Source organism: Aythya fuligula, chromosome 6 (assembly GCF_009819795.1).
Source record: "Aythya fuligula isolate bAytFul2 chromosome 6, bAytFul2.pri, whole genome shotgun sequence".
NCBI lineage: Eukaryota > Metazoa > Chordata > Aves > Anseriformes > Anatidae > Aythya > Aythya fuligula.
This window is the reverse complement of record NC_045564.1, coordinates 3,919,531-3,947,202: the sequence shown is the minus strand read 5'-3', so window position 1 is coordinate 3,947,202 and position 27,672 is coordinate 3,919,531. Positions and strand designations below refer to the sequence as shown.

Genomic DNA, 27,672 nt, shown 5'->3' with positions numbered 1-27,672 from the left:
CACCGGGTCTGAAATGCTTTGCTAAGCGCAGCAGAGGAAGCTGGGCTCGGGCAGCAGTGGGGACTGGCCAGGTGGAATCAGGCAGCATTTCTGAGTACTCCTTTTGTAAGGCCTTTTAGATCCTCCTGACACTTCCAACCTGCCTGTGGGAGAGCAGGAGTGTACCGAAACCTGCTGGCTGGGAGCGGTGGCATTCCCCCAGCCTTGTACATAGAGCTGAAGTCCGCCTGCTTATCTCCTGGCTATCTAATTCCATGAGAGTGACTGTGAGAAAGACGATTTGGTGACGGTTGTAAAATAACTCATTAAATGGAAGGGACAAACTTTCTCCCTGCTACGTTCCGGCTTTGGAGAGCTGCTTCCTGAAACCAGGCTGGGTTTCACAGCAGCCGTATCAGGGTAACTGCGTCGACGTTGGCCATACCTACTCCATCTCTGCCAAACACAAGGACGTGTCGCTAACGTGGGACCTGGTGCTTGAGGTGCATCTCCACCCGCCGTTGCTTTTTTAGAAGTTTAGGCCAATGCACGCTGCAGAATCAGGTTCTTTAAACCTAAATTAACATTCTGTTGAAAACTAAACATATGTTGTTTTTCTTCACTGTCAACAATTTAGTTTCCAGGTTTGGAAAAGAAACATTGCTGGGGAGGAATCCAATGAATTTATTAATGAGCTTGGTAAGTATGGGACTATTAATATCTCCTGAGATCTTGTTTGTGTTATTTCTGTCTTCAACTTCAGACTCTGAAATAAACAGATGTTCTGAAGCTTTCCACTGAGAATACTACAGCCTGTAAAGTCCTATCCTAAAGACATTGAGATTATCAGGATATTGCAGGGAACAGGTAAGTAGCTGTGTACAACATTTCAGAAACAATTTGTATCATTACCCGAAGTCTTTATCTTAGATTGTACTATGGGCACTATAAATAAAGCATCCAAAAGGTTTCTTACATGTAACTAATATTTTTTTTAGTTTCCATAAATCTGAGTAGAAAAATTGAAACATTATTCTACAATGTTATCAGTGGACATGAAAGCTCCTATTTCTCTATTTTTGGCGTGACTGACAACATAGTCTACCTGTCCTGTCCGTATTTAAAATGGATGAATGCTTCCGTTTGCCTAAAAAGGTCCTGTTTATTTTCTAATCATTTGTGATCAGAGATACTGCTTTGTATCTCAGTGTAACCAACATCCCTGGCAGTCCCACTGTCTCTGAGTACTGAGGTCCTTTGTTCTTTAGAGCCAGGAATATCACCTCCAGAACTGGAGAAGGGCATCGGTAAATTGCTCCTTGTTTTCACGCCTTGGGAAGCAGGGGAAATGTTTGACCTTGCCACTGAGTTCAACTACTTGTATTGCTCAGATGCTGTTATATTAACCAAGGGACTAAAGCAGACTAACCAGTCAGTTATGCTAGAGGTCCGGGGATGAAATACAAAACAAAAGATCAATCTGCTTTTTGGAGAAAGTGCTTAGACAGCTCGGCTAGCACAGTGACTCCCTTCTGTGTTAAAATTGTCATTTACTGCTCCTGTTTGTAATTAGGCAAATTCAGCTCTACATACAGATGTGAGGCCTCAGCCTGAATTAGGTGCAGTTTGTCCCTCAGCACCACAGGTGATTTCACTGCTTGTGCCACTCAAGTGGCTTTCATTAAAAATCACATTTGCATGTATTAAGTGCAAATGCCTGCCTTGGTAATGGTTTGTATTTGCAGAGCTGCTTTGCAGAAGACATGAATTTAATCAAGGAGATAAGATGGTAGAGCTGTTCCTGTATCTGATTAAAAGTAAAGACAGCACAAAACCAGTTCAGTTAAAAAAAAAATACTTTGAGCCATCTTGATATGAATGGGAAGAGGAGATGGGTGCATGTATCATATTTCTCACTCTTCTGTCTGCCCTAGCCAGTTTGCATTCTTATCTCAATATTTCTAGCTTTTATTAGAATAAACTGTGTGTGCGTGGGCATGGGTGGCTGGCTGTTTGTTTAAGGTTTGGAAATGGTTTGGTCTTCTCCGGGGACAAAAATCCTGAGGAGGGAGAGCCTCTGCTGCCCTGCCGGGCCGCTGCGATGGTAGCTCCTCGTCTCAGCAGTGAAGGTGTTGTGCTCAGCTGCCATCCGCAGTGCTTGGAGCTGGGCACGATCTGCTGATTCACTCTGTGACTCTCTGGCAGCTCCCCTGTCGGAGTTTCTGTTTGCTGATGCTATATAATGGTAATAGGGTTGCTTGTGGTCTTTGAAAGAGGAGGGAAAAAGCCATTTTGGTCCTCGTAATGACTTAGCTTCTGCCCAGATTTACCTGGGGAGGGATACACACAAACGGGGGTGTGATGCAGAGCTTCCTGAAGGAGGAAGCGAGTGCTGTAGTCGCCCTAATGCACTCCTTCTCCTAGCAGGGGATTGACTAAAGTCATTTTGTTCATGTTTTGCACAAAATATTCAAGGCCTGGTTGAAAGGAAGGCTCTTCTGATGGCTCCAGGGTGCTCGGGAGCAGGTCCTAGCAGCACAGATCTCACCTTCTACTGATCTGACTGATGTAAATGATCTTTCCTTTTTCTATTTTGGCTCAGAGTTAAAAGCTGCTGCAGGACAGCGGAATATTTTGCGTCAACCAGAAATTCCTGATTTCAAAGTACAGCCCTAGTTTGTGAAAGAAACCAAGTGAGAAGCCTTGCTAGAAATTAAAATTTCAGCTCCTGTAAACCATCTCCTTGAGATGGGGCTCAGGGACTTCACCTCTGCTGTTATTGGAAAACACCAGCTGCATATGTTGTACAAGCAATGTCAGATGTTTTTCCACGAAAATGTTGTGTATTTGCTTTATCTATTTATTTATTTTTGTTGTTGTTGTTGCTGTATTTGCTTCATTTTTCCCCTGCCCCGCGGAACAAATCGGCTGCCTCCCAGTCAGCTGACACCGACTCCTTTTCAAGCCAAACCTACCAATGTTCTCACCGTGCGCTTCCGGCGGCTGTCTGTAGGTAATTTTGTGCATTCCGTGTTTAAAAACAGTGTAAAAACACCTGGGGGGGGGGTGTCGGTGTCGGTGTCGGTGCCGGTTCCGGCTCCTCCCTCCCGCAGCGCCCCTGCGCGGCGCCGGCGGCGGCGGGGCCTGGGCTCGGCGGGGCCCGGCCGGGGAGCGCGGAGCCGCCCGCAGCAGGAGCAGGAGGAGGAGGAGGAGGAGGAGGAGGGGCGGCAGCAGCAGCAGCAGCAGCAGCAGCAGCAGCAGCATGGGGCCGGCCCCGCAGCCCCCCGCAGCCGCACGGAGAGGTGAGGCAGCGCCGGGCCGAGCCGCGGGGACCTGCCGGCCCCCAGCGGGTGGAGGAGGCGGGGGGATGCTGGAGGGTGGGGGGGGGACGCGGGGTCCAGCCCCGCCGCTCGGGGCTGGGGGAGGCTGGCTGTGGTGTTGGTTGGCCTGAGGGTTGTGGTGCTGGGGGTAAATAAGGAGTGGACAAAGGAACTTTTGTGGTAGCCAGCGCCTTCTCGGGTGACCCGCGGGGCGATCGCTGTCTGCTTCCTATGGGGGGTGTTTGGGATGGCAGGAGCGCAGTGAAGGTCTGCAGCAGGTTTTAGGGGGGAAAATAATATTGGAGCAGGTGGAGAGCGACCGGCAGCCGGAGGAGATGACGCGAGGAGCTGACGTGAGGAAGCTGCGGCTGGTCGCACATGTAGCTGCTGCCAGGGCAGCCTCAGTGGCATCGCCCTCAGCCTCTGCCTGGGGCTGTCCTCCCCTGGGGCTGGGGCTCTGGGCGCCTGCTCCCAGCACACCTCCCCTGGCCTGTGCTCACCCTCCCTGGCAAGCTGCACGGCTCGTCCCTGCAGGCTAAAACAGCCAGGCCCAGTCCTGGCTGCAGAAGGAACTGATTTAAAAGTAGTTTGCGCCAGTCACTTGCTGGTGTTTCCCTAGTTACTGCTGCTGATAATGTGGGTAGCCACTGCTGATGCTCATTTATTACCTTTATTACAGCATGGGGTATCTGCTGCTCTACGTGTCTTCATCTGCAAGTAATCAGTGGAAAACACAACTCAGAAGGCAGGAGTCCCAGGATGCGAGTTTAATGGTTTTGCAGCAGCAGATGAGGATCTGATAGTGTTCTTATCTTCCCTGATGTTACCACGAGCATTGTTGTAGCAACTTAGCAACTTCAGACCTATTATCAAGTGCATTAAACCTACTAAAAACCCAATCTTGGCATAAAACATACTTCAGTCTCAATCTAACTGACTAGACGTGTCAAAGAATGCGGGGTTTTATGCGCACAAAAACTTACTTAGACCAAAATTTGAAGTATGTGCGTGCCAAACAAAGCAAAATAAAGCAATTTGAAGAATTAAGTGTTACAGAACAAAGTGGTTTCAATTCTTAGAAACACTAATTGTGGGAGTTAACATTAAAATACTGATGTCTTGCTTCAGACCCGCAACAAATACGTTTTCCAGCACCGAGTTAATTCCCGCAATGAGACTTATTCCTGGCTTCATGGCTGAGAGCAAGGTGGCCAGGCTGGGCTGGGGACAGCCCTTCCGAGGGCTCCCCGGAGGCTGGTGTGCCCCAGGGAGCTTTGGGGCGCGATGTACGAGGAGATGAAGGACATGAGAGAAAGGCTGTGCGTGCTTACGCAAACAGCACGCTTTGTGCTTCTTCTTGGCAAGGGCACAGGCGACAGCACCAGGCTACTCCTCCGGGGTAAAACTTGCTTGGGAATGGCAAACGCAGCCTATTATGTGTGCTCCTTACAGACAGGCCTTGTAGGCCTGCTGGATGCAGGGCTTAGCGCTGTGAGATGCTGCACAGGTACAGCTTTGATCCTAAAGTGTTGTAGCTGGGACCAGCAAGGGGTGTGGGGCTGAGGAGGAGATGCAGGGTGATAGGTGGGCTCCAGCCTGGGCACGGAGAGGTGAGCTTGCTTTGGAGGACAGGTAGCTTTTAAGTTGACTTCTAGAACAGCCCTGTTGTGAATCAAACAGTAATTGGTAACCTGAGTAAACCTTCAGTGCGTGTTTGTTTAAAATAAGAAACATGTAATCTTTTTATCAGATTTGTTTTAAAATGTTCATATGAAAACTTGATGTGGAATTTCCCAAGTTCACTACAAACTCAGCTTTCTAGTCAGGGAAAGTCTGAAAGCGAAGTAAGATGTGATCCCTTGTTGGCTGGCCTTGCTTTATCCCCGCAGTGCATCAGTGATCCAGGCTGCTCCATCACAGCTCTGTGTTGCTTGAGGGATTAGTTCATGATTCCTCTTCTGGAATCCTGCTCTTGGAGTATGTTTCCAGAGACTGTGTAAATGTAAATCTGCACAGTCATCTTTCTAGGTGCTTAACAATCTAGATTAAGGCTACTCTTGGTCAGCTGGACTATTTCCTGATGAACTGCAGGGTGGTCTTTTTGCTTGTTTTTTTTTTGTTTGTTTTTTTTCTTTTAATTCAGTATGCATCCAAACCCCAGGTTTGATGCTGTTAGATGTTGTGCTGGGTGAGTCTTGACTATGCTTTAATTCCCAAAGCCTAACAAATGGGATATTTATACTGAAGTAAGTATTTAAAATGAGCTGTACTCTTCCACCCCAAATCTAACTTTCTGTTGGCCTGCAAGTGGAGTTTTAATGCCTTGTTTTTAATCCTGTAAAGCTCTAAGTGCCATGGGATTTTCCCTGAGAAGTTTAGGGAGTTGTTACCCCAGTCTGATACCTGTTGGTTAGCACTGTTTGACTCAGTATGAAGTTTTGTTGTTTTTTTTTTTTTTTTTTCCACACAAGTGTTTGGGAAGATTGGCTCCACTTGTAATGTCTGGTCGTCTCAATTAGATTCACTTTTTATCCTTCCTGGTCTTGAAATCCTCTTAACTGGGAGAGCCAACACAAGCATGATCAATTCAAGAAACAAAAATGGTAAGAAAGCCAAGAAGGTACTTAACTAAATGCAGAGTATTTGTCGTCTTCTGCCTGCCTGCCAAAGAGGCTCCTCGCCGTCGTTGCAATGCCCATCGCAGCAGCAGCACTGAGGTCGTCAGGACAAATGCTTTTTGTCCCTGTTCCTCAGGTAGCCGGTTGCTCGGAGGTTTGCAGACACGCTGCTGTAGCTTGTGGCAGCGGGTGACGGGTTGAAAGATGCCTCACACGTTTTGGGGGTTGAAATAGGATTTGGGCTTGGTGGAGGGGTAGATGCAACCCAGGAGGGCACCTTCCTGTGTCAGGAGAACGAGACACAAGTGCTCACCTAAACAAGCCTATTTGTGCAGAGCTTGAAGGAAGAATGGTCTTGTGGTTAACACGCACATCCTTTATCTGAAAAGAAACACACACCCGGGCTCGGAGCGTGTGTGATCTCGTGGGGAAAGGCCTGAGGCCGCTGGGCCGGCCGCAAGCTTCCTGCACGGCTTCAAATGGGGCTTCAGCGTGGGGTGGTTCTCTTTGTCGTGTGTTGAAGCCTTTTGTGCAGTTGTTGTACCACCGGGGGGATGGGATGATGAAAATGTAGAGACCGGGCACTGCTCCATGTGGTGGTCCGGGAGCACAAAGCTGTGGGCACACAGCAGCTTGTGCCTCCGTCAGGTGGAGGCTGCTCCACCTTATCCCTTCCCATTGCTGGCACTTTCTCAGGTCCTGGTGGATGTTTCGCCCCATTTGCCTCTCCTGGGTGTTCACACCTCTTGCCTGAGTTCAGGGAGGGAGGTTTCAAAAGCATTCCCCCAATTTTCCGGGGTCTTTGCTGGGTGCACACGCAGTCGGCCCAGCTGGACCAGCAGGCCTGGGCCCGAGCTCCGTGCTCCGTCGTGCCTTAAGGAGTTAAAGTTCATCTTCGTGCCGAAATCCTCCTGTTTGTCTTCCCAGCCTGCCCTCCTCTCTGTTGTTTTAAACTTGCTGGTAGCGCTGTCTTCTGTCCTCCTACTGTCTCGTGGATCAGAAAAGGGTTTTGCAAAGAGAAGATGCGGTATTTGAAGCCTGGTTAAAATAGCTGGTATTTGTCTAGTCCTACTTCAAAGTACATTGTTTTGCCATCTGGTTGATTTTGCTGCTCGTTCAGTCCCTGACTGGCTTGTTTTTTGTGTGTTTTTTTTGGTCAGGAGAAGGAATGCCACATAGATTAATAAGTTTTCTGTAGATTTTCAGTGACAATACCGCTTCGTTGGCTTTCTCATCTCCAGTTGCTTATTTTTAGATTTTAAAAAATCGCTAAATAAAATCACTTTCAAAAAACTGTCTTCCAAACAAACTAGTGATCAAAACATTAAAGAAAGCCATATGGCTCCTACCAGTCTTGGTGCTGTTATATTTCTGAAGAGTATATTCTGTGTTATTAATAATATTCAATGAAACACTCTCAGGGTGGGAAAATATTTACTGAAATTATTATGAAATACACTTTTCCTAGCATTCTTACTCAAGATGTTCTAGTCAGAGTACTAGAAGTGTTGAATTAATCCTTGCACACAACAGGTGAGGAGAAGAAGATGGGTGCTGTGGCCAACAGATGTCCCAGGGAGGGGAAGAAGGGGCCACGAGGTGAGCAGTGTCACCATTTTTAGTACAGCCACTATCCATGCAACTTCAAAAACTGGCGTCCCATTCCCACACAGAAGGGAAGCTGAATTAAAAACAGATGAAATACAGATTGCTGTAAAAGTTCCCGCTATAATTTGTGTGAAATCAGATGGCTCATACCTAGGGATATGGAGTACGGCTGTTGTGCTTAGGTTAGGACAATTGGAATGAATGAATGCTTGCAACGAGCTGTCTGGATGTCCGAGTGGTTAACATGTGACTTGGATCTTGTGTCGTGGGGGTGAGGAAATGTATTTTGCAGAAGTAAAGGTCTGTAAAGGTCTGGTACAGCTAGTAAGCAGGTGAGAGTCTGCTGGTTTTGTCAGGACACAGGAACAGCACCCAATCCTCTGCTCCATGCCCTTGAGCTGCACCTCTTCTGGAGTCTTGGTTGTCCAAGCAAGGCAAAGCTTAGAGAAAATAAAAGCGCAGATGATGACAGATCTAACTTATTCCTTAGAAGGACTTGTTTTGTGGATATTGAAGCCAAAATTGAGCAAGCATGTGAGCAGAAAGCCCGTAATCCGTCCAACTGTCAGGTGGAAGTGGCTGGCTGCACCGAGAATTACAGGAACTAACGAAATAGCTGCTGGCTTTGGTGGCTTTTGATGATAGCAGGTAAGAGCAAGAAAATGCATTTTCACATTAGACAGCTCAAACAACTTAATTAAGGCTTTATCCAGTCTTTTGACACTTGAATTTTATTTATTTTTTAATCCAATTGTCTCTGAAGTCTTTTTAGAGCAACTGGAAGAAAAAAAGCAGTCTGTGTATGTGCTGGCATTGTTTTGATTAACTTCTGACCTTGAATACATGAATGGTCACAGCTCCAAGTTGTTTGTGCAGCCTTGCCTGCTTAAGTAAAACCAGAGATCCTTGTAGGTAGTGTCCCACAGAAATGTCATTTAAAAGTGGAAAAACAGAAACCTCAGGGGAGTTTGGGATCTTAATGGTGGCATTTTTAGCGCTGTGTAACGCTGAACTGAGGTTTAGATTGTTCTAATGGGCTGTTGCTTTTACAACTATCCGTGGCTTATTCCGTCGCCTGGTCTGTGTACCTTGGATCAGCACAAATCAATTCATTTAATACACCTATGAATGTTTAAATCTCTCGTCTGCTACTAGCCTTGCATCGATTTGCAAATATGTTGTTGGTATTTAAGTACATTCTGAGCTATCATTAAATAATTAAAGAAGCTGGATATATCAGTGAATGACTGATTTTCAGTAGATGATATTGTGCTTTCAGTTGAGTTCTCAAAGGCTGCAGTTTCGTTGCAGCTCTTCTAGTGGAAACAAAGTGCAGAGTTGCAAAAAAAACAAACTTCAGACTCCATGAGAAATATATTCCATATCAAAACTTCAGCACTCCCGGAGAAGTCTCAGGCGAATAAAATGCTATTTTCACATCCTGCTGCTTGAAAAGATTCTGTATATGAACACTGAACCAAAACAGAAAAGGCAGGGCAAAACCAAAATATATTAAACGTTCAACATTTCATAACGCATGTGAGCTAATCTTCCTAGGTTAACTTTACAGCAATAGTAGTTGCCTAAGACAATGATTTTGCGAGGTAGTCTGCTGGCATAACTTGGTTTTATTCCTTAAGAGGAAAGCTTCCGTTAGCTAACCCAGCTCATTAGAGTGGCCTGTTGGTTTTTAATGTGAAAACTCTTCTGTCCAACCCGTGTTTAAGTAGTGGTGAGTTTATTTTTAAGTGTTGCTCATCAGTTCTGCAATTTATTTTTTTTCTTCTGCGAAGGATAAATGTGGGCGGCTGCAGTACAATTTATGCTCCAGTTGACCTTGCTTCAATTTCAGAGTTTTATTGAACCAGTCATTGTAGGGTCTGTGCATAGTTTCTGTCCCTGTGTTTCTTTGCCCCAGGTCTTTGATGCCTTTAAGGTTGTTATCCTAATTTTGAGGGTCCCTTATATTAATCGTGTATTAGGATTAATTCTCACCATCCTAATTCCCACCTCTCTATTCTATTCAGCCTGAAAAGTTGAGCCTCCCACAAATTACTGCTGTGGCAACAACTGCATCTGTTGCTTAGGAATGCCACTTATAAAAAAAGAAGCTCTGTTTGTCCTTGATGACTTGCATAGCAGACCTGTTCCTGTGTGGATCCTTAACCGTGTGATGTTTTATTTGTTCGCAGGGTAGCCCTAGTTGCTGAGAGCTCACCAAATATTGGATGCTTGTGGTAAGCCATGGCAGCTGATGATAAGGTTGCCATTTTAACTGACGATGAAGAGGAACAAAAAAGAAAATACGTGCTTGCTGATCCTTTCAACGGCGTTTCCAAGGATCAAGACTTGCAGCCCCAGAATGAATCCCCTTCGACAGAGACAACCACTGTCCCAGACGAAGAGCTGGACTGGCTAGAAAAGCACTGCGTCAAAATCAACAATGATCTTCTCATCTCGAAGGTCTTTTACTTTTTCTTCTATTCTGCGTATGGCTCTCTCTACCCCTTGCTGCCTGTGTATTACAAGCAGCTGGGTATGTCACCCAGTCAGAGCGGACTTCTGGTGGGCATCAGGTACTTTATTGAGTTTTGCAGTGCTCCCTTCTGGGGAGTGGTAGCAGATCGCTTCAAGAAAGGGAAGATCGTCCTTCTCTTCTCGCTTTTATGCTGGGTTTTATTTAACCTGGGGATTGGTTTTGTTAGACCAGCCACCTTAAGATGCGTACCAAAGGGCCTTCCCCCAGCACATCCCACCAACGCAAGCAGCCTTTTAACCACCATTTCACAAAACGCCTCAATGCCATCTCTGCTAACGACCCTGAGTGCTGCATCCCCCAAAGTTCGTGGGAAGAGAGACCTGCTGACTTCCAGTCCGGCCACTCTGGGAGCAACAGGGACTGCTACTCCTGAAATAACATTCCTGCTACCTACGCAGAGCGGTGACATGGATTTTGCCTTGGAAAACAGTACCCATCCTGTTCTGAAAAACACCACTGCTAGCCCAGCCTCACCAGGGAACACGACTCCAAGCACCACCCCAGCTGCCGTCACCGCAAAGCCCATGCCTTCTGACCAAGCCGTGCTCGTTTATGATCAGCAAGAAGTAGAAGCCATCTTCCTGCTCATTCTGCTGGTTGTCATAATAGGAGAGTTTTTCAGCGCTTCCTCTGTTACAATTGTGGACACCGTAACTCTGCAATACCTCGGCAAGCACCGGGACCGCTACGGGCTGCAGCGAATGTGGGGGTCTCTGGGCTGGGGGCTGGCCATGCTCTCCGTGGGAATCGGCATCGACTACACCCATACAGAAGTCGTCATTGAAGGTCAAGGATGTAAAGCTCCGGAATACAAGAACTACAGGATAGTCTTCATCGTTTTTGGTGTTCTGATGACAATGGCGTTAATTGTGGCCACCCAGTTCCGCTTTCATTACACGCACTTCAAGCAAGAGGAAAACAAGAGGAAGGAGGTGGAAATATCCCAGGTGGACAGGAGCGCCTCCAATGAATCCTCCGACAACACTCCTACAACCAGTATGAGCCAGTCGCAGTCTTTCAGCTTTTGGGACCTCATAAAACTGCTTTGTAGTATCCAGTATGGCTCGGTGCTCTTCGTGGCATGGTTCATGGGCTTTGGGTATGGCTTTGTCTTCACCTTCCTCTACTGGCACTTGGAAGACCTGAATGGCACCACCACTCTCTTTGGAGTTTGCTCAGTGCTCAGTCATGTGTCTGAGCTGACTGCCTACTTCTTCAGCCACAAGCTGATTGAATTGGTTGGACACATCAGGTGAGGAGATCTTAGCCCTCATTAAAGATCTATACCAAAAAAAAAAATAATTAAAATAATTGAGTTTGGGGCCTGGCCTTGTGATACGAAGTGAAATTCGAGTTAAATGTTTTATTTTGAAGTTCCAAGTCCTGCTCAGCTATGAAGGTGCCTAATGGAGATTTTTATTATTATTTTAAGAGCTGAAAACATTCTGCAATGCTTCATTAGCTTTTCAGTTAGTGCACACATCACACGTGGCACCATAACCCCTTGCAGACATTTCCAGAAGATGTCCTAGTTCAGCGATTCAGAGCTCTGCTCGAGATCTTGACAAATCGCCTCCTACTCCAAGATCGTTTGTTTTGAATTACGTTTTCCATTAATTTTACTTTTTTTTTTTTATTTTTCCTGCGAGTAGCAGCATTCTGGAAACCTCCTGCTTAGCCCACTTCTCCTTGCAGGGCAGTCTTTGCCCCCACAGTAGCCTGCAAGGGTGTCAGTTGCATGCTGAGAGGGAAGAAGGCTGAGATGAAGCAGCGAGGTGAGCACCTCCTGTGCACATGCCCCCATCAGCAGGCTCGGGGTGTTGGCAGAATGAGGTTGCAGCTTGGTAGTGTTGCTTACAAGTTCAGTTCCTTGCTCTCTTCCTGTAGTTGCAACTGTGCGTGTTAGCTAGTGAAATGAGAGCTTCTCACATGCTTTTTGCCTTGTTTAAGTGAAATCGATTACTTCCATCATATTTGTGAATGTTGTTTTCCTCTAAATTGAAAAATAACTTAATTTCTGCATATTATAAGTTGCTTCAGTCTTTATTTTAAAGATTAGGGAAGAAAGGTAGGGGTGGATCTCGGCTAATGAAGTTGTAATGTTTTTGTTGGTGGTGGTTTTTGTTTTGTTTTGTATTTACTCAGGTACTCAGTGCCAGTAAGCACAGAGCTCTCAGTGGTATGTCTTTTCCAAAAAGCCCATTTATAATCACATAGTCATCAAGATGGCTTTTATTAAGCTGTCTAATTGTGCTGTTTTTATGCATTCTGTTCTGTGTTTTTGCTCTTTGTTTTTTTGATTTGCTCTTACTGGGATGTGTGGTGTTGTTTTTTTTTTTTTGATTCATTTGACTTCTACTAAAAATGTTTAAGATACTTAGCACAGTAATTTGAGAATTTACTTAACAGATTTCTTTTTCCTTCCTTTAAACTGAGGAGTCTCTCTTTACTTTGAGTCAGTCATTTAATGTCTGAATTTAACAATTAGTTTGAGGAGAATGTGACACTTTGCATGCAAAGACTGGAGGAAGGATATGATGATGGAGGAGTGGTGAGAACAGATCACAGTCTTGATAGCTAAAGATAGCTTGGGTATGCTCTTTCCATTTATATTGTTATAGGGCAAAATACAGGCTTAGACTTCAACTAGAGAAAGAAGAAAACCCAAAAGAATGATAGGCTTGTGAATACGATGGCATAAAAGGTATGGGGGGACAACAGGGACGTTAGCCTGTAAAAAGAAAGATGATGTACAGGGGCAACTCTTCTTTTTCCTTTCGCGCTGGTAAGCCTATCAAACCAAGACTGGTAAGTTGTTAACATACTAGTTTGTGTTTGCAATGGAACAACATTCCTTGTAACTACACCTGGGAAGTGCAGATTACTCATATTTTAATGTTGTCTAATGCTTACTCATATTTAGTCATCGCAGCTTGAGAAGTCTCTTTCTAGTTCCCCTTCCTGTATTTTTTGAACTTCACTATATAAAGCTTTATATATATATATAAGAAGGTGTTGATAGGAGTTTGTAATTCATGTTCTCTGGATAGCTCTGTATATGTCTGTCGCCTTATAGTGCAGGTATTCTTTATCCCATAATAAGAAAAATCTCCTCTAACTAGATGCCCTTCTTGGAGCCGTCTTAGCCAGAAGCTCTTGGGATGTTTTTTCTGCCTCCCTGGTGCCACCTCTCACAGCTCAGAATTCCTCGTTTAGCATTTTGGCATACAAAGAGTTAGCTGTTCATGGGAATTCAGCTGTAAGTTCTTGTCAGAGATAGGAAAGATAAAGTCACTTTTCAAGTCACTAGCTTAATCCACAGCTAGCTGTGAATTATTTTGGGGGTATTTTGGTTATAGGGGAGGTGGCTTGACTTCTCTTTTTGGCGAGATGACTTCACTGATAAGGTTGTCTCACCTTCTGTTGACTTAAGTCAGTAAATTAAAAAAATACATGGATACATATGCACTCTTCCTCTTGGGTGGTTAGACTGCTGGCTGAAGGCAAGCTTCCTGCAGTATTTCCGTGAACAATATGACTCCTGTCCTAACCCTTTGAAGGACAGGTATGAGTAGCAGAGTTCCTTATGCGCTGTCACAGCAGCGGGAAGAAATACTGTCAGTTGTCCTTTGTCGAACTACAAGAAAATGGACTTTACACTCATGTCACATATGAGCTCGGTTTTCATTTTCTAGGTTTGCAGAGCTTTTAGTTTCGACCACTGTATGCCTTAGCACACAGGCTCCTCCCCACATCTTGAAACCTGTTGTGTTCACAGGCTGCTTGTACTAATACCAAACTCCTTGTCCGGGTTTTCTAAGCGTGACCGTGTGAATGTGTGCTGATTATAACGCCTTATTTCTGTCTTTGCCAGCTTTCCCGTGCATATTGCAGGAATATGTGCCACGTGCTGCTGGTGTTTCTGATGGTGCATGTAAGCAGGTGACTGGAGGGAGCCCGGAGCAATGACAGCAAGCAGTTTGGCTGGAGGGCTGTGTTGTCCTCTGGGTTTGGGAAGAGAGTGCTAAGGGCCTTTTGTTTTGCCTCTAGCCACCTTCTAAGAACAAGAGAGGTGATTTTCATTTAGATGTAAACTAAAAAGTTATAAGAAATGTCATCAGCAGCTGCGTGAAATCCACAATTCTTTGAGAGGGTGTTATGATGGAAAAGCATAAAAAGCTGCCTGTCAGATGTTAAGGCACCATTGCTGAGTGGCACCCTGTGTAGAAGCACTCCGAGCTGCCACTGAGTTTAGGAAGAGGATGTTAATCTCTGAAAGTAACCTCCTACTCAAGGTTAAGCTTGAGTGTGTTTGTCTGACCATAATTCCAGCGTGCGAGTCTTGATGGGAAGCAGAGCCTGGTAGTCGTGGCTGTAAACAGCTTAGTCTTGACATAAATATAGATCCAGTGCTTTAAGTGTTTAACCTGTAAATCGAATACGGTGTCTCTGTGGATACTGCAAATAGGTTTTGTAAGAACCGTCTGTTTACGTTATCTATTTAGGTCTCATAAAAAGCCTAAGTGGTTATTGCAAACAATTTTTGAAACGATTCTGTAAATACACAAAAGTTCTGGTGTGCCCTTCCCAAAGCATCCTGACAGAAATCTTCACACAAGTAACTGCCATTTACCTAAAACCCCATCCATGTTCTAATAAACTAAAAGGCAGAAGCTAGCTAAATTGCCCTGATTAAGTCAGGGTTCGGGTGTAACTCTGTGGGGGAAGGCAGGTAGCTGAGCGTGCTGGTGGCGAGGGTGCCAGCATGGCGCCGGCGGCCGCCTCATGCCTGCGGCCTGGTCACAGGGAACGGCTGTGACAGGAAAGAAGCTCTTGCTGGACGGGCAGAGTTGTTGATAGACAAAACTGAAATTAAACTGAGGCGAAACAGCCCCAAACAGAGGGCTGGGGGCATAAGCAGTGCTGATAGGGAAGGACGGGTACGGGTACGTGAGGTGGATGGTTCCTTCATGTCCCCAGGAGGCTGCGTTACCCTGGGTCTCACTTAGTGACATAGGAGCCCGCAAACCTCTTCGGTTCACTCACCTTTTGTACTGTGTGTCCTATCACACTTCACAGCTGTGATTATACCTCAGAATTACATTAAGCTGTGGCTGTAAAAGACACCAAGTTATTTGTTTGGCCCAGATGTTATTAGTTAAAGGGAGAGGTGAAACTTCTGGTGCACGGTGCGCAGACCAGTTTGAGTAATTTTGGGGGGGAAAAAACCCTGCAAACTCACCCAACTTACTGAAAGTAATCTGTATTGTTGTCTGTAAATCCATATTGTTGCAAAAGGCCTGCCTTTATAATTTTTAATCTTTTTTGATATCGCTGACACGCTGAAAATTACGGTATGGGTATTTTAGCTGTCAACATGTATATTTAGAGATCTCAAATGTTGACAAGATGCTGCAGTTCTATGATTGCATCTCACTCCAGATTTGTCAGTGGCTATGTACCAGTGAATTAAACCTTGCTGTGCTTTTGTGGAATAGCTAACTAAAGATCAGCACAAAGAGTAACACGTTCTTTCACAGTATCAGTGCTTGCACATTAATTACCAGTTGCATTTAAATCACTCGTGCCAAACCAGGAGTCAACCAAGAAGCATGTTTAGGGATTAAGTAATCCTTATTTCTGAAGAACCTTTAAAGGTTGCAACAGCATCTTTTCTCAAGCTAAATCATGTTTCGAATTAAGTCAGTCATTCCTAAAATCCCTCTCAAAGCAAGAGAAAGATCTATCCATCCAGCTGGATGAATATGCAACCTGAAGGTAAACAAAGCTACATCTGAAAACTGGAAGTTAAAAGTCATCGGGTTAAACGTGCAGTGGGAAATCTACCGTGAAAAATAGTCTCTGTGCTTCATTGTTTAAAAGCTGTAATAAGAGCTTTTTTCCCTCCTTCTGAGATGCAGCATCTGCTGCTTTTCAACAGGATGGTTAAGTTTTATCCTGAGGCATGTTGTTACAAACCATATTGCTTCTGTGGGATGTGTTTTTAGAGTAGTTCTGAGCAGTTTGCAGATACTGGGACTATAAACTTAGATTAATTGGGGTGAAATTAATTCCTCTAATCCAAACCTGCATCAGGTTTGCTATTAAAATGGAATAATGTCTGAATGATTAGAAAAGAAGATTGTTTGGAAGGGATGTTGAATGTGCTTAGAAATGCTTTGTGAGATACAGTCCTCTGCAGAGTATGGCTTGAAGCTACCAAGGTTGATTAAAAGCTCTGCATCTCTGCTGACCCTTTTGATTTTTTCCCCACATTGAGCAAATGCTTCGGACAAGCAAACTCTGTACACGTGTAATTGATTTCTGAAGCAGTAAGGTGTGTTGTAACATACCAAAAAAAAAAAAAAAAGGCAAGTGCAAACTATTATGACTTCTTTTTTCCTTAATTCTTCTAGAGTGCTGTATATTGGCCTTGCCTGCAATACGGCTCGCTACATTTACATCTCATATCTGGAAAACGCCTGGACTGTTCTCCCAATGGAAGTACTTCAAGGTAAGACAGTGCATTAATGGCCTTCCAGTATAAGATCATGTGCTTATATTGTTGAACTGTGATTAAATAAAAATCTGGTATTTCCTTTCCTTTTTCTTTCGACTACAAATATCCCAGAAGACCCACGTTTATAAAACTTTACTGTTTATCTTGGAAAATATTTGACGTCAGAAGGGTGGGTTTGCATTTGTGCACAGTTCACTGTTGATTCAAGCAGAACTGTGCGAGGCAACACACCCTTTAGCTAAACAAAGAGACAGAGCGTGAGCTGGGTACACACCTACCACAGATCCTGTTTGGTGGATAAATATGAACTTCATTACATGCAAAAGGTCACCATACTTGAAAGGATGCCGTGGAAAAAAAAAAAATTAAAAAGAATGTAGTCTGGGTCATTCTGTCTCTGGTAAAATATTCTGCACTTGTTTTACAGGGTATCATTTGATCAATGCTTTAGACTATTGAATTTTCTTTTTTCTAATGGCTGGAGAGGAATTTATTTCAGTAGCTTTGTCTGTGTTAATAGAGCTTCTTTAAGATAATTGCCCTTTAACTGACTTAATTAGAACCACAGAGGTCTGGTCTATGAAAAGTAAGTCGAGCCCTATTTCCAAGTCACGTTGTCAAAGAGGTTTGTAAGGTCTTCAGTGCAATATTAATGTATAAATTGCTCTAATTTGTATTTTTTTTCCTGCCTTTGTGACGGGTGCCACTGCTCAAAACCAGGAAGAATGTAAACTATTTTACTTTTTGTTCCTTCAGTATCTGAAGAATACTGAATTATTTGGATTTGCAGGCTTGCAAGAGAATAGCTAATTTAAATGCAGAGAATGTTTTCCCTGCCTTTAAAAATAGCTTAACCATGAAAGTGCCATTGGTGAACACTGTGTAGATCCCTGCATACACACAGAAATGAATCTTTATTTCCTGAGTCCTTCCCTGCCTGCCAAAAAAACAATTTATTGTATTAATCTGCCATAAAAGAGAGCTTCTGAATTTTGATACAAAAATCCTCCAAATCACAGGTACTGAATTGATACATCACCTTTCATACCAAGTGTTAAAATGTGGTAATGTGACAAAGAATCTGTAGCCACTGTTGAATTATGTACGCTTGGGTTAATCTTGCTTTTTGGAGAAAAATGAATTTTGCAGCTACTTAGAGCCAGAAAATGAGAAAGTTAAAAATAGCACACGCAGACACAAAAACAACAAAACTAAATATGGTGTTGGTGTCCATGAAGCCTGTAGGCACTGTGTGTGTACCTAATTACTGCCACTACACGACTACATCTGTTACCTTCCAGTAATTTCATTCAGTCTTGGTCAATCGTAGAACAAATGAATCTTTTTAAATTACAATTGGCTTTTTTTTTTTTTTTTTTTTCCCACCCATTATTATTCTCTTCCCCTCCCCGCTCTTACTGCTTTTGCTCTGTTCCCAATTCATTATTTCTTCTGCAGTAATTACTAAAACCTGTGTCTTGAGACTCTTCTTTGTTTCCTACGCATCCATGGAATGTGTCAGGAGGGGTAAGAAGTGACACCTTAATGAAGTTTGGTGAGGTGGGAGCTCTTATTTTCATTATGGGAGTTTGCTGACAGTGGGAGGTAAGAGTGGTAGCTGCTTTTTGTTATGTGAGGGCTAGAAGTCTTTGGAACCAAGAAAAAATTACATTATACAGAGCATGTGGGCACCATGTGGGCCACGTAACTGCATCAAGCTGATAAGTCTTTTAAATCCCGTGTGAAGCCCTCGTTGTAATAAAGCACAGCTCCGCTTCCAGGAAGCTGTCAGAGTCTGTGTAAACTCCAGTGCTCTCAGCTGAAGGGCTTTTAAGGTCAACAACAGTTTCAGCTGACTCTTGTAAAGAATTTGTTTTTCTTCTTAACATGCTCCTGAAATACAAGGAGAATCAGCCCCGTCTGCTGTGCTGAAGGGCATGGAGACATTGCTGGAAGACGTCTGCAGACTGCCCCTATTGATTGCAACAGGAGCCATGCAACAGCAACGTTTTGGTTGCTGCCAGCGTAACGGGGTGGTGAGGGCTTCTGAGGTGTCCTGCACTCTCAGAGGAGTAAATGAGGAGATAAAAGCTCACTTCTTAATTCACAGTTTCAGATCTGTAGGATTTATTTGTACATGCAGTGTGTGAAGATACAGGCCTAGGCTGAATCTTTAACTGGTAATTTTGAAGGCATTCTGGCAGGTAAATACTGCACATACTGGTCATCTGTCAGGCTGAATTTGCAAGCGATCTCATTAATTTTGCAATTAACAGATTAAATTTTAATGTACTAGTTAGCTGCAAATTATTGTTCACGTTGCTCCAAAACAATGGTTCAAATTCTCTGCTAACAGCTATGCTTAGCTAACCAAGCTGCATAACAGGAATTTTCTGACGTCCAAAACTATACGAATAAGCTGAAAATTAGCTATTTTCACATGGCAGTTGTCCAACAAACTCCAAAGCGAGTGCTGTGCTGAGAACTGACTTCTGCTGGTGCTCCAGCCAACACAGATATGTCTGGAGAGCAGAGGTTGGATCCTTAGCTGCACGGTTAGGATGGACCTCTTGAAATAAACTTGGCTCCCAAAATGTTGAGCTCTGGTTTCATGTGGAAAGTAGCGCTAAGTTTGCTAAACATCATTATTCGGAGCATAACAGAGGGGTGTTACATTTATTGTTGCTGTACTCCAGATGGTCAAATGGTGGTTAGTGGTTTCAGCAAGTCATCTCAAAATACGGTTATTGTTAACAGCTCCTTTCGGAAAGAACTGTGATTAACAGTAATCCAGACCAGACTTTACACAAGTTGTTGTAAAAACTGTTCCAAAGCCACTGATGCATAAATAATTATCATAAAAAACTCACAATAGTAATTGCACATAAAAAAAAAAAAAAATAAAAGCCTGTACCTTTTGAGGCCAGTCAGATAAGCTGGTTTGAAGGGGTGGATTCATTTTCAGGGGAACTGGGAGCTCCGTGTCCTATCTGGATATCCTAGCAGAGGTGAAAACGTAAAGAACACGTTGGCTAAATTCAGCCTTTTGTTTCCAAACAAGGACAGCAGGATTGTGTCTGGTGGTTCAAATAATGTCTGATGTGTTTGTGATTTGCCTGGCTTTAAAGCTTGATAGACTCTTTAACAGCTGATAAAACCGAATGTTTTACGTGAGTTGTAAAATGTTTGTAAAACAAAAGCACATTAGCTACATTAGATTAGCTTTGCACTGTTATTGGGACATTTCTTCAGTGCTATTTGCAATGCTTATGTGAGTTTACATTAAGGAAAAAACAGTTGATATTCAGTGAGTTTTAAATTCAGAGCTTTTTCCATGGAAAACCTGAGGTTTACAGCCTTAAGCTGTAAATGATGAGGTAAAACACACTCACCCTAATGTAAACCTTTCATTTTTCAACAAGACGATGTGCCTATGACCAGAGCCAGCTCCGGGATGTATGGAAGTGGTCTTTGTGTGCTCTAAGTAGTTAATTGGGTACAAACCCAGACACTGCGCAGTGTTTGTTTCAATCTGGAATTAAATCAAACTGCACAGCCTCCTGGGCATGTATCAAACCTGGACACTGCCAGTGTTCAAAGGCTGCTGTTTATCATTTAACATCCGAGCAGAATCCAGGTTACTCTTTGGGTATGTGACAAACTAATGCATCCTCCTGCTCAGAAGAGCCTTCAGCCTGAACGCAGAAGGGATTGCTGAGTGTCCAAATGTTCCTAAATAAGTCAAGTGCAGAGGACAGAAACATGTTGACTGAATCATCGGTTGTGCCAACACATTATTTTTTTTTTTAAGGAAGGCGGCAGAGCTTAGGCATTGGTAAGCTGTGATTGCTATTTTTAGTACCACTCAAATAAGAATAAATATTCCCACTCAGTCTGAGGGTGGCAAAATAGTTCAGGCGTACTCAACGTGTGACGAGCTCCGAGGCTGCTCTGCTTTTCCAGCTTCTTCTCAGCCCAGCCTTTCCCTGTCCCTTCCTCCCCGCTCCCCGAAAGCCACCGAGCAGGTGCCCAGAGACGAGGGCTCCACCTGCAGCCTGCTCCTGCACGCTGAGCATCGCTCCTCTCCCTGCTGCGCTGTTCTAGGGTGGAAAAAAAAGTGTTTATCACCCTGAATCTGCAGGAAAGAGGCTTCCAAAATCCATACAGGGGTCTGACTTGGACATGTGGCCGCGGGACGTGGCTTGGTCTGTACTCCACGGGCACTGGGGGTGATGGGGTTTTCTTGTCAGCTGCTGGGCACGCCGCGGGCCCTGTCCTCACCACCGTGTCCCCTCTGCAGGTGTCACGCACGCGGCCATATGGGCAGCCTGCATTTCGTACCTGAGCGCCGCCGTGCCCCCGGAGCTGCGCACCTCGGCCCAGGGGATCCTGCAAGGCCTCCACCTGGGCCTGGGCAGGGGATGCGGGGCCATGGTCGGAGGGGTTTTGGTCAATTATTTCGGTAAGCAAGAACCGCGCCGAGCAGTTCGGGTTGGGGTATTGAAGTTCTGGTTTTACTGGCCGAGCAGCTCCAAGCTGATTTATGCACGAGGTGTAGGGATTAATGCACGGGGTAAGTCAGGAGCCGGCCAGGTGCTCAGGCTGGCGGGGCCCTCGGGACCCTGCTGACAAAGCAGCACTGAATTCACACCAGGCTGATTTACAGCTTCGTCCTCTCAATGTTTCGGATGGATTCAAGTTGTTATACCTAGATACTTTTAGTATCATGTGCGCAAATCTACAACTCGATCCTGAAATTAGAGGAAGGAATCCTTTGTGAGAGACTGGGCTGATACTTTGCAGCCTCTCAGTGTGCAAGTGAAACCTAACTACACCGTCCATAACAAGGCCTTCACGTAGCCTGTGGAAGTGTTGGGGGAAGAAAATGTAACATGACAAGCTGGCAAGAGTCTGCAAGGGACAACAGATACCCTAAGAGTGTATGATGCTGACTCACCTTGTGTTACTGTACCAGGTAAGTAGATTCTCAGTTGGAAAAAAAAAAAATCCCGTTCCAGGTCCTGCTGCCACATTCAGAGGAATAGGAATGGCGTGTTTAGTGATTCTTCTGCTCTTTGCACTGATCCAGTGGCTGCTAGTTCCTGATGAAGAAGAAGGTAATTAAATATTCCTGTTACTAAAGACACTGCAAAATTAGAGAAAAGTGTATCTCCAAAAGTCATTTCCTGCTGCTTTAATTTTGTTCGGTGCCTTTATTGAGATTTTGACTGAGCAGTTTGGTTCTGAATGAGAAATCTTTTCCTGAGCAGAGATGAACACTGAGGTGTTGTGCTGCTTCTGCAAGGGAGTGCAGCACTGAGCTCTTGATTATCAGTAAGAGGAAAGCATAACATGTTTCGCTACCTGTATGTCCTCTTAGTTCTGGGAATCTCTTAGATTAATCTTAGCAGATGTAACGAGTTGTTCCACTTGCATCGGTCCCTTACGGCTGCCTTCTGGGTGCCTGAGTAGTCTCGTGCTACAATGCCCAGTCACCTCTGCCAGAGATTATAGAGGCTGAGGACAGAAGCTTTCAGGGCTGCCTCGGTTCTGTTCTGGCATCAGAGAACCCACAGATGGAACTCAAACCGCCTCTATTAATATAAAGGCCAACAAGAAACAAAAAACTTGGTGCCAGGTTAAGGATTTAGCATAAATGTAATTCTTATGAAAACAGTAAAACAGTGGCGGAATTCTGAAAAGTCATGAATTTTTGATCTGTTTTTTACCCAAAAGATTACTGCTCAGTGTGAATTGAAAGCCAGCTTTTTTTAGTCACTCATGACTTGTCAATGACTTGTCCTTGACCAGTTATCAAGTTGCCTGTACTGAAGTGTTCAAATATTTATTTTGCTAGAATTTTCTTCACCTCTGTTCAAATGAAAACAGCGGTAAGGTGGAAGGAAGGAGAGCTGCTCTTTCAGTTTTCCATCAACCTTTGGTTAATTACGCGTGAAGCTACAAAGGAATAGATCGTTCTTGGTGGTCTTGTTCTACCTACATTGCTTCAGTCTTTTGGTTTTCATTTAACACGCGCTCTACCCATCCTGAGAGTGTGCATCTTAATTTTAAGCATGGCAGTAATTAGGTTGCTTTCAACAATACCAGCTGGGTGAGTAAAGCAAAGCGTGTGGTTACGTGTCTGCAGGATTACCCTCTTCGTTTCTTCCTCTACTAGAGGACATCCAGCCATAGCTTAAAATATCGAGTGCTATCTAAAAGTCTGTAAACAAAATAGGATTATAATTTTGAAAAAGATCTTTTTCATCAGTAAAATGCTTGGACAAAATATTTTCTCAGAATCCACAGGATGTGTTACTTACAGGCTCATAGACAATATGCAGCTAGTAAAATATCCTGGCGGGCAGCGCCCCTGTCCTGCTTTCAGCGCGGCGATGAGCGCGTTACGGTAGCAAGAATCGCTTTGTGTTGGTTGTCTGCCTTGTTGGCTTTTGCTGGTGCTGACTTTGTTTTAAACTTCAGAAAAGGCGATGCTGGCGGAGAGGATCCCAGTGCCTTCCAGTCCTGTCCCCATAGCGACCATTGACCTCGTGCAGCAGCAGTCAGAAGATGTCATGCCTCGGACTGAGCCCAGGCTGCCTCTGAAGAAAACGAAACACCAAGAAGAACAAGAGGATGTGAACAAGCCTGCCTGGGGCATCAGCTCTTCTCCTTGGGTCACCTTAGCCTATGCTGTCTACCAGATAAAAGAGATGGTGAAGCTCTCCAAAACCCACCCAATACCTGAGAATCAGCCTTTGCAGGTAATCTTCTGACGCACGGGAAGTTCTCACATGCTGGTGGTTGCTAGCAAACTGTTACAGCTGAGTAAATCTGTTCCTACCTGGCAAGTATTCTCTGTCAGCTTGTAGCAAATGTGGAGCTGTGAAACAATAGTTGAAGTACTGTATGAAATAGAGTTGCTGTCTGTGTACTGCAGCAGGAGTAACTATTTTTACATGTGTCATCTTCCTGAAGAGAGGAGGAGAGGGAGACGTGGAGCAAGGCTCTGTTCTACAGGCTCAGATATACCCGAGTTCCCATGAGTTTGGGTTTGTGTTCGGCAAAATTCACGAGATGATAATTGAACGTGAAGATGCAGAGCTACTTAAGAGTGTAAAATGATTTCTTCTTAGTTTTGGTTCCTTGGGTGATGCTGTCATATTGCCCACAGTGTAGTGGAAATAGGTATTCCAGGCAACTACCACAATTTGACACCATTTCCCTTCCATCCAGTCTCACCCCAAACTATTTTTAATAGTCTCATCGAGGGTTGGATGGATTGGGATTATGCTTTGGCTATACCTCCTGCAACGGAGCTGAAGCATGCTGCTTCAGGAAAGCAGGAAAATTGTCAGTGCAGGTTTTAGAACAGCATGGGTGAGCTTAAAACCACCGCGTTTCCCGCTTTGGAAGGAGTGGGTGAGGTTCCCTCTTACACACCCAGTAGGAATAAACACAGAAAGGCTTTTTCCACAACTCCCGTCTTTAGAAATGGGCAATTTCGGATAGGACAGTGACTCAGCAGAGCGTGTAGGAATTTCACCGGGTCAGCTCTCTCCTGCCTTTCTTACTTGTCTTTATTACTGCAAACACATTTACAGGCACATTTGCTTTAGGGTGTTTTGAACTTCCCCAAGTCAAGGAGAGAGTTGGGTTTTTCTGTTTGTGTTTTAGTGGCACCAAAGGTATCACTGAATGTCTGACATCCAAGCAATCTGTCCAGACAAGCCGCTGTTTCCCACTGCTAACTGTCCTCAGGGTCTTGGTTTGTACAAAGCAAAAATGTAAAAGGCAGAGGAGAGCAGCAGCAGAGAGCGCATGCGATGGGCATTGCAGGAAAGGAAAGTTTTGCCCTTGTGTGGTGTCTGAAAGGGATTTGTCTGACACTGCTGGACACGACCCAGCCACTCCACAGAGAATTGCGAAGCAGCCAAACAGGCTGTCATGCCTCTTGGAGCTCTGCAGAACACGATCTCTTCATTATTCTTTCCATCCTATAAAAACGCTGTGCTGATACAGAAGTAGTTCTTGTTGATTGTGCCAACGTTCAATGCGCCTATTGTATTATTTTGTTCATCTGCTGTGGCCTCCCAAATCTACTTGTTACCTCTGTCTCACTTCCCCAAATGGACTGGCCATCCCCAAAATACTGCTGCTGTTACTTTCACACGATCCCTAAAGCTGGTGCTGGTAAAGTACTGAAACTAGAAAAAGGCTGTGCAAATCTCTTAAGCTTGTTCAATAGATCACTTGGAAGGAGAGGTAGCGTGCAGAAAATGGGACTGGTGGCAAAAATTACTCCTCCTTTCTGTAGGATTTTGGATCAGTTTTTGTTACTGCTCTTTAATCCTCCAAGCAAAGTGGTGTACATGCCGTATTGTCTGTTCTTCAGTGCAAAACAAACGTTCACAGAGAGCTTGTCTTCTAATAGCAAATTTATCAGTGTTGTTCTGATCCTGGGGACAGTGCCTGGGGTTTGATTTTGCTTTCATGCTCCTCACGAGGCCTGTTTGAATAGCCTGGATGTTCTGCCATTGAGAAAGTCGGAGCAGTATCTGGGGGAGGGAAGGAACTATTCAGGCAAGCCGTATGTAAGGAGCTTGAAAAAAAATTTAGAGAATTGTTTGGTCAAAGTAACGGTCTTGTCTGAACACTGAAATCCAGTTAATTGCTTTTTTCCCTTGAAACACAACGAGTTTGTTTTTTGCATGCTTCTTGGGGAAGTGCAGTTAGGAAAAGAGCTGGAAGGTAAGCGACCGCCTGCTTGCTGTCAGTGTCCTCTGGGTTTCAATGCTCTACTTTTGCTTTGCTTCTTTAAGTTTGGTCTGTTCCGTTGCGGGCTTCCCAAGTGAGCACTTTGTGAGCTTCCAGAAGTGCCTGAATGCATCGGGGGGGATGCCACTGGGGACGGTGTTTGTGAGTGCCCGTACTTACTTCCTTGCACGCCGTGCTTTCCCCTCTCTTTAGAAAATCAATGAGAATTACAGTGCTTCATCAGCCAGCTCAGCGAGACAACCCCAAAACGTGCCAGATTCTGGGCAGCCCAGAAATTGTTCGACCCCGACAGCGCCGCCCGACGCCCAGGCAGACGGCGCCGCTCAGCCTGCTGCCGCCGGGCCCTGAGACGCGCTCACCTCACCCACAGCAGTGCATGGATTTCTGCTTCTCACCTGGGGAACGCTGGAGCAGGAGCTCAAAAGTAGGACTGCCTTCATCCTAACGATCATAACGTGGTGCACTGCAAGCTTGTAACCCCACCAACAATACTCGTAGGACTACACAGAGCGACACAAGCAGGGAAGCCAACAGTTTGGAGTGGTCGAGGGAAGTGACGTGGCCGGATCTGACTGTAGGAAGAACTCCTGGCTGCTGTGCTAAAGCTCAGTCAAGCGCTGTGAGATTTCTTTGCAATCTGTAGAAAAAGGGGAGTCCGCTCTTCGCTCGCTGAGGCCAGAGTGTCTGACTCGATCAGCTTTTTTTTTTTTTTTTTTCTCCTTTGAATTTGTTCCTGAGACAAAACGAAAAGACTTTTTAGGAGAGAAACTGAGTTTCCCTGCATAGTCTATTAAAAATATTGGATCCAATAAATATAGGAACAGCATGAACCTGTCTCTCTAAAGATTTCTCAGATACAGACTAGCTTTAGCAAGCATATCTTCATATTGCGGTGATGGAATGAGTAAGGCATATTCAAAGAATATGTTTTTTGAAGCTACGTTATCTTGTTTGAGATAAAGGTTTAGTTCTGCAAAGCAAAGATTTTTTGAAATGACGTTTTAGTGAAACAAAAAAGCTGGAGGAAAGCTTGTGAAGAAGTTAACCTCTGTGCGTGCAGCCCTTCAGCTGGGCGTATGTTGTGTGTGTTTGGGTAATTTTAGTTTGATGTTGTATTGGGACGACTAGCTTTGATCAAGATTGCACAGCCTGAGATTGATCAAGGTTTTCAATGGACACTGTTTTTGGTTTTTTTTTGTTCTTATTTCATCATCTATACAGCGGTTTATTTAATGCAGTGTAGTTACTGTGGTTATTTATTAAGAAAGCTTTAAGTGCCTGGGGAAGGGGGGGAGGGAGGAGGGAGGGAGAGTCACCTAAAAATCGTAATGATGACAATTTCAGGGGCAAAGTTGTTGGCGCAGAAATCAAGTCGAATGAGGGATTCTCAGGAGGAGACGTACGTCACTAGAACGCGGTACGTGTTGGAAATTAACTTTGCCCGACGTCGAGACACTGGAAAACTTTGTGTTGTTTTGTCATGCTTCTCAATACCGACTGCAGCCAGCTCACTCGCTGCTGAATAGTGAAAATTGCTGCTGGGGGGAGATCCCCGGGCACGAGGAGGAGTCCGGGGGTTTGGTCAGGACAGCGTTTTGGCTCGTTTGCTCATCCCAACAGCTCGTTCCTGGGAGATTCGGAGCTGTTGGGCTGCACGGCCCCTGCGGTGATGCGGGGGCAAGGTTAGGGGAAGGGGAGAGGACGATGGCAGCAGCTGAGCAGGAGGAGGGTAGGCAGCTTCACCCGCTTTGACATGCAGTTAGTTTGGCTGAAGGGGTCTCCCGTGGCTGTGCTTTAGCTGTGCTTTTAGACCAAACCGTGCTCTGGCGGTGCCTGGGACCAACACCTTAGAAAATGAAGAGGAACATCGATGACTAGCCACTAATTACTTTTTTTGCACTTGAACTTAAATGTACTGTACTCATGTAAATCCTCATGACTTGTCGAAGTGTCCTTTAAAATCAGAAATGTATTTATTGTATGTTTGTATAACTGGGGGGAGAACCGAGGGGCTGAGCAGGTGAGAGGATGGAAGGATGCTACAAACCATCTCGAGACAAACCAACCATCTGTTGAGCTCACGCTGTACGGTGTTACCTCAGCTTCTCCTGCATAGCACCTGGGTTGTGAGGTGAAGAGCTTGTACACTGTGTTTACACTTGGAATTGTTTATTTGAAATGCCTGCTCTTTTTGGAATTGTAGAGTCATTCTATGTTGCAAAATGGACATGTACACCTGGGTTTTGATATTTGTGAAACTGTAAAAACCGTGGTAAGAAATATAAATTATCCATAATGTATTTAATAGTA

General features: G+C 44.6%; 1 protein-coding gene across 4 annotated transcripts; it reads left to right on the top strand.

Annotated features, from left to right (window-relative positions):
• Nucleotides 1-200: 200 nt before the first annotated feature.
• MFSD6 (major facilitator superfamily domain containing 6) lies at nt 201-27,672 on the top strand. 4 transcript variants are annotated; one of them, XM_032189733.1, is made up of 8 exons: nt 3,263-3,281; nt 9,718-11,316; nt 16,481-16,578; nt 20,885-21,046; nt 21,603-21,701; nt 23,068-23,348; nt 25,317-25,335; nt 25,555-25,623. In XM_032189733.1, the coding sequence occupies exons 2-8, from the start codon at nt 9,770-9,772 to the stop codon at nt 25,563-25,565; spliced, it is 2,217 nt and encodes a 738-aa protein (XP_032045624.1). In that variant the 5' UTR covers nt 3,263-3,281; nt 9,718-9,769; the 3' UTR covers nt 25,566-25,623. The 4 variants fall into 4 exon arrangements, with proteins under 4 accessions (XP_032045622.1, XP_032045624.1, XP_032045621.1 ...); XM_032189731.1 differs by lacking the exons at nt 3,263-3,281; nt 25,317-25,335 and adding an exon at nt 201-678 and having other exon boundaries at nt 25,555-27,672; XM_032189730.1 differs by lacking the exon at nt 25,317-25,335 and having other exon boundaries at nt 25,555-27,672.

Excerpts from the sequence above, each read along its gene's own strand:
- MFSD6 (XM_032189731.1), top strand. The coding sequence starts at position 9,770 with ATGGCAGCTGATGATAAGGTTGCCATTTTAACTGACGATGAAGAGGAA. Across the intron at positions 16,579-20,884 it reads CCCAATGGAAGTACTTCAAG|GTGTCACGCACGCGGCCATA; the intron begins GTAAGACAGTGC and ends TCCCCTCTGCAG. Across the intron at positions 21,047-21,602 it reads GGTTTTGGTCAATTATTTCG|GTCCTGCTGCCACATTCAGA; the intron begins GTAAGCAAGAAC and ends ATCCCGTTCCAG.